The 6,910-nt window shown below is 46.7% G+C and overlaps 1 protein-coding gene across 1 annotated transcript in view; it reads right to left on the bottom strand.

The window, feature by feature from the left end:
- Positions 1–62: 62 nt before the first annotated feature.
- Positions 63–6,910, bottom strand: part of LOC119465355 (JNK-interacting protein 1-like) — a 32,891-nt gene continuing 26,043 nt past the window's right edge. Inside the window, exons 9-11 of the mRNA XM_037726143.2 lie at positions 4,178–4,281; positions 3,878–3,982; positions 63–463 (exon numbers count right to left, since the gene is read on the bottom strand). Coding sequence (XP_037582071.1) covers positions 380–463; positions 3,878–3,982; positions 4,178–4,281 — 293 coding nt within the window. The 3' untranslated portion in view covers positions 63–379. The remainder of the gene's footprint in view (positions 464–3,877; positions 3,983–4,177; positions 4,282–6,910) is intronic.

The raw sequence follows: 6,910 nt of genomic DNA, 5'->3' as shown, positions 1-6,910 counted from the left end.
TTGTACCCTTGCCTTATAATCGTGACCGTCTTATAATCGAACAAATAAGGTATGTCAACTACAGTTGCGTCTGTCAATTTCTTTTTTACTTTGGATTGTGCGTTTTCCCTGTTGGTATGTTTTTCTCGCATTCTTTTACAACATGTATGAATGAGGTTCTACTGCATTTGTAAATTGTAATATAGCTCAGATGGTAGAGCGACCACCCACAAAGGCATTGGTCCCGCTATCAGTCCCCTGACCAAAATACATTTTTCTTTAAATGTGAAGCCATCTCTCTGAGAAAACTGTATGGGTTTCCTTTGTAGCTTCACGCTACTCCAAAGTGGAGGACAATTTTTGCTTTTTTCATCACAAATGTGAGAACACAATAAACGACTCACTTGTGATCCTTTGGGTGGTATCCACAGAAGGTGACATTCTTGAGGTTGAAGAAGTAGTCATGGGTTGGCACATGGTTTGGCTGTTTGGAAGACAAGGGCATCCATCTTATTGCAGTTAAGGGGGGACGCGGCTTTCGCATCGCGAAAAACGGCTAAAAAATCGATTTTTTGAAAATCACATTTTCAGTTTCTGTAACTCTTATTCTATCTGATTCCGAAATATCATCACTGAAAACCAAGTAGAAGTGCTCTAAAAAAATTGTTGTATCAGCCAAGGTGCCGAAAAATTGTGCGGAAATCGCGAAAAAACGGCGTTTTTCAAGCCACGATATCTTCGGAACGGCGCAGCCGAGCGCCGCCATCTTGGTCTCGTTGGAAAGCGCATTTTTCCGTCTTCAAATCTGCCGCTTCAGCTATCTCCTCCATACAGAAACAAGCACACAAAAAGCAAATGTTTGAAGGTCGTGCCGGAGCCACCGATTTGCCGCGCCCGCCACGTGACTCCAGCGCGGTTCGCCATTGGTCCGGTGTTCGCTCCGTGATGGCGTCGTCTGCTCCGCTTGTTGCGGTGTCCTCGCGAGCTCCGGACAGTTTCCGTAATTTCGACGAGTGTTAAAGCGGGCGCTACGTGGACATAGCAGTAGTGTGGCCGATCCCGCTTTTTGTGGACGTCTCAGACCCGCGGCTAAGCATTCTGAGCATCGGTGACACGGACTTCGCGACCGAGCTTCGGGCACGGAATGCTCGGACACGTGGCTAAGCCTCTCGCGCGTAGGCGTCTCCGACTTGGCGATAAAGCACATCGCGCGCGGACTTCTCGGATCCTTGCCTAAGCATTTCGTGCGTTGGCGCCTCCGACTGCGCGACTAAGCAAATCGAGCGTCGACTCCTCGAGCCCGGGGCTACGCATTTCGCGCGTCGGCACATCGCTCAACAAGTGTCGACTCCTCGGACCCGCGGCTACGCACTTCGCGCGTCGGCACCGCGAGCGTCGACTCCTCGAGGCCGCGGCTAGGCATTTCGCGCGTCGGCACCTCGGACTGTGCGACTACGCTAATCGAGGATCGACTCCTCGAGCCCGCGGCTAGGCATTTCGCGCGTCTTCACATCGCTCATCGAGTGTCGACTCGGACCCGCGACTAGGCACTTCGCGCGTCGGCACCTCGAGCGTCGACTCCTCGAGCCCGTGGCTAGGCATTTCGCGTGTCGGCACATCGCTCATGGAGTGTCGACACCTCGAGGGTCTATTCCTCGGACCCGCGGCTAGGCATTTCGCGCGTCGGCACCTCGGACTGCGCGATTGAGCTTACCGAGCGTTTGGACCCGCGACCAGGCATTTCGCGCATCGGCACCTCGGACTGCGCGACTAAGCTCGTCGAGCGTCTATTCCGCGGACCCTCGACCAGGCATTTCGCACATCGGCACCTCGGATCGACCCGCGACTTAGCACATTGCGCGCCGACTCTGTTATCGTAATGTCACGATATCTAGTAATAATACCTATCATACCACCCCTTCATAAAGAGAACATCATCATGAGCTCTGTTCACTAGGCCACTTGGGCTGGCACAGACACCTGGCTGTAGAAGTGAGCCATGATACAAAAGTACAGGCTGGAAAGCACCTAGCAGCTGCATTGCTGCCTATCTATCAGTGGCTCTCCTAACCTCCATAGCCATTTTCAATGGAAGATGATTCAGAAGGCTGCTGAGAGCCTTCATTCAGTAACATGGTCGATTCTACCAAAAGAAAACAATGCCTCACTGACTGCACTATAGGCTGCTATCAATGAGGCAGTCTGCAGATACAACGCTAGAACTACTGTATATTTATGCCCACATAGTTCTGCACTTCACTTGGTTTGAAACCCAGGCACCATGCTCTTTGTAGAGCAGCAGTAAAGAATGCCATACAAACATGAAAAAGGCAGAACGAAGGCTCAGCAGACCAGAGGCCACATGTCCAAGAAGCCCCATGTCACAAAACACAAAGATTACAACTTTGGTGCATTTTAGAGAACTGAAGAGAAGGTGCAACTTTGAGAGCCGTTTTCTCAAAACTGTTTTTTCGCCTTTCTGCTCAGTTTCTGGAGCTGATTACTTCGTTACCATTTAGCCTATTTTGATTCTGTTTTTTTTGTCACGTTCCTTGGACTACATTGCAGGTCGAGACAGTCTCGCATTTTTATCTTGACATTTTATAAATTTATGGCGTGGCTATTCGTTCACCCCGAAAGTGTGCTTGGTGCGAAGGTAACTTGAAAAATGACTATCTAAAAAATTTGTGTTGCGAAAAAAAAAAAGTAAGACTGTCACGACCTTCAGCACGCATTGAGCTATGCAGTCAATACTCAACGAGCCTTCCATCATGTTTTTTGAGCTCCCCAGGCCCTCCAGAAAGTTCAAGAGAGAAAAATTCTGCTCAATAAAATGTTCTCAAGGTATCACTCTGAAACTTTTACCACTCTGAAACTTTTACGGAAGTATCAGGGAGACATTCTAAACATTTGTGCCAATTTTCATCAAAATCCATGAAGAAATCAGGAAGTTGATTTTCAAAGCCACGTCCCCCCTTAAACGCAGTTGTGAGCCATTTCTCTTCGATCTACAAAGTGTTATAAACAGCCTTCATTGCGCAACTGCAGTATGTAGAGCCACGAAAAGCTCGACACTTTAACCTTAAAAATAAATGCGTCCACTTGATAAATGACCTACGTCCCGTACACTACTTGCCCTGCTTCAGTATCGTGTTTAATCGATTATACCATGCACCTGTTTTCTGTGACCAAAATATTATTTATAAAAAAACGCTTCTGATTGTCACATGCACCTGTTTTCCATGACCAAAAAAAGTCCTCCGCAAATACCATGCACCTTACGCTTTCATACAGAAATACAACTTTATCTCATTTGGAAACACAGATTTACTCCCAATGCACCAAAATTGCGATGAAAAAAAAAGACACACACAAAAGGAAACAATGTTCTTGCCGCCAAGATTGTCTTCACTACGCCAGTACGAGTCGCGTGGGGCAATAGGCATCACTCGTCACTGTCAGACAACTCCTTTTATTGCTATCAACAGACCAAAGCCTTTCATCCTCGGTGCCATCCATGGAATTCGAAATCCCACATTTTTTAACAGCCTTGCTGACCCCGGCGAACAGGATCATGCACTATGCATCTTTTGCCCATCCAGCAAAGTCCTACAGCGAAGCACACTTCATCCTATTGCTGGGCGTAAATTCATGGCAGCCACTGACAAGCCATTTGGTATAGAGCACCCAAATCCTTTCTTTTACCGGCTTGTTCAGACAAACATTGAGTGGCTGGAGCTGCGATGCCATGCCACCAGGCATCACAACCTGATCAGTGTTGCATGCAGCAAGCTTTTCCAGAGCAGATTCCAGCCAAAAGACATCGAGAGGGGCGAGTTTGTGACCACATTAAAAAGTATTTTATGCAGGAATGGAGAAACACGAGTGGATGGCTTACAGCTGGTCGCCCACGGTCCACCATTCGAAGGCCGAGGTCGGTGACTTCAAGGACACACGGATGCGAACCGTGCACGCCGACTTCGGAAGCACTGGCCTTGGCAACCTGTTTTTGAGACACAGCGTAAATGCTGGTTACTGGTGCTGCACAAATTGTTTGACTCAATTTCAATATTTCTTGGGGGACATTTAACCAAATGCTGCTAACAAAAGCTCATGCAACCACACTAATGGCACAATGAGACCAACGGAAGGCACAAGGCAAATGTCGGAACTCAAAGGAAGTTGCATTCCTGCTCACCTTTCGAATCGCCTGGCAGAAGACTTCGCTGCCTTTGTGGCAGGACACTTCGACTGAGCCCAGAAAGTCCAGCAGGTAGCGCTCCTTCCTGATCTGCTGGCCCTCTGCAAGGTTAAAGCGTTGAAACGGGCATCACTACAGTTGATCCCCAAGGAGTGTGCTAGAGAATCAGAGTGTCGTGAATGTAGAGAATATGTCTACACACGACATCACTAAATGTCACCAATGGCTTCTTGGATGTTTCTGTTGTCTGGCTACACAAGTTGCTGCCTTGGTGTGCAAACGACCCAGCACATTTTTGAATTCACTCGTGCCCAGTCGAAACTCTTCCGACACTGAAAACCTTACACAAATGAACAAAGTCTGCCTTAACGATGCATTTAAGCACGTGAACAAGGTGTCCAACACCTCTGACACGAGTACATGAAAACCATGGCCTCCAAGATCACGCTGTGTCACAAATTATGTGAGTGCTGCCCAGACAGGAGTGCGTCATTTCAAAGGCCCTGCAAAACCTTGGCACTTGCAGCACTTTGAATGTATGCTATGAAAACCGAGTAGAATATGTTGCTCGGCTAGTTGGTTCAAGTCTAGGGGGTGCATATAAGCACGACGTGCAAATAAAGATTTGGAAGAAGGGAGTAAGAATGAACATAAATTGCTCTTGGCAAAACCAAAACACCTGCACAGAACTTCCTGAAACATCGTAGAAACTCGAGCACGCCTAGACACAACTCGCTGTCTACTCCTACATTTGCTTTTTGGCGTTTTCGTTCTACATGCCACGGGCTCACACTGCTTAATTAAGGGAGCTTGGAAATTTCTCAGCGCTGACTGGACAAGACCCATAGGTTACTGCTACACCCAGCAGCTGAAGCAGATGTTGCATTGACAGCAGCATCTGTGCTGCATCTATTCATAGCACCTACAACAAAAACAGAAGCACCAAGACACAGTAGACTTTTAGATTATCTTTTTGTTTTTGAAATTGCACTTTTGTTTATACCAAGACATTACTTGACCCATTCGCTTGCACAGCCAGAAATCTGCCGGCCGCCACAACCAGGGCCAAAGTCGAAGTGACAGGCGATTTGCCAGTCGCTGAAAGAATGGCTGTTTCTGGCTATTTTTCATAGATGGAAGCACATTGCAGACTATTTTCCATTTTTTTATTGGTTTTGCACACTAGACAGACGTATTTGTCTACCCTTTCAGCAGGAGATGATTGTAAACAACACTCTGTTGTTATAGCCGTTGCAACCAGAGCACCGGGCTCGAAAAAAGGTGTACGGCTTCCCAGTGGGCTCGTTTTTTTTCAGCACATACCACCGAAAACTGTGTAGCAGAACCATTCGATGCTGTGCTTAGTTTTCGAGGGCCAAGTTCAAAAGTCCAAGAGGCGTGCTGAGAGCAAAAATGCAAAAGTGCACTCCACATTCCTGCATGTTTTAAACCTTTTTTCTGTGTACACTTCCTAGTTTTCTTTAACTTTACTTGCACCTAATACAGAAGCCTTTTCAGAACAAAATAAATCGGACGTTTCGTAAATGCAATGTCTGTAGCATACTTTAGAGCAATTTTCTTACAATGTGGAACACGCTCAACAAAGCAGGAAAATGTGCCACAGCACCACGCAAAGCAGAGCGCCTAATGGGAGGAGCAAAAGGGTTAAATGCTGAGGAAATTGCAACAAGAGAGCTGCATAATTCTTCTGCAACTGAAACAGGCTGCGATAAACATCGTTTCTCGCAAAGCCGTGCCAAGATTTAAGATCACCAACATTGTCTTGGCTTGTGCTGTTGCACTGGTGTGGTTACAGATGCTTTTATTTGCTCTTGGACTTGTCATTTCAATCTTTGCATACAGGTTTCCTGCTTTGACTAACTAAGCACTTGGCAGTGGTGAGCTGTTGCTGTGGATTCTGCTGTGCTGTGTTGCCTTCCCGAGTTTCATGTCAGCCAGCTGTGGCCATAGTGCACACTCTTGACTTCCATGTAAACTTCTGTTTTCTTTCAAAAGGTGAACACTTGATCCATGCTGGCTTGACAGCCTCCAGGAATGAAGTCCTTACATGTTGTGTATTTTACCAAAGTGGTAGCACTGTGCTCTAACTAGCATTTGGAGGACGAGCAACCACATTCGGTCATGTTGGTGCTGCCTTCTGGAAACTAACAATGCAAGTTCCTGGAATGTTTACTGTAATGCCTACTGGTTATTGAGAAAGTGCATCTGTTTTGGATGATGTTGACTCCCTATTGGCTTTGGCTTTTGACATGCTGTCCTCCCGTGTGTGGGCACTGCGCCTCTGCAGAAGCTACATCATAGCTCTGCAATGTTGATGCAAACACTTCTAAAAGCTGAAACAGTCGCACCTGAAAGTATCGAAAGAAGTTACAATTGCCGTGAAAAGTATCGTTATATTGTGAATTCTCAGGTCTACACAGCTGAGCAATGATGCCATGTTGTGCGACTTGCCAAAGATTTGCTGTCAGTCTTTTATGGCATGACCACATTATTCACAATAGGGACAGGACTACTCATTACGAAGTTATGAACCCATCTGCAGAGCCTTGCTGCGGTCATCAGGCTGTGGAAGTGAGTTGATGTTTTGATTACGGGGGTGCAATGTATCGGCCTCTTCTTGATTGTCCACGATGATTTGGAAAAAATTAATAATGGCCCATACATCATCAGCTTTTTAGTTGGGAGGTGTCTTCTTGGAGCACTTGCACT

The sequence above is a fragment of the Dermacentor silvarum genome, chromosome 9, assembly GCF_013339745.2.
Source record: "Dermacentor silvarum isolate Dsil-2018 chromosome 9, BIME_Dsil_1.4, whole genome shotgun sequence".
NCBI classification, from domain to species: domain Eukaryota; kingdom Metazoa; phylum Arthropoda; class Arachnida; order Ixodida; family Ixodidae; genus Dermacentor; species Dermacentor silvarum.
Note: the sequence above shows the minus strand (reverse complement) of the source record. Positions and strands in the feature narration are given on the sequence as shown.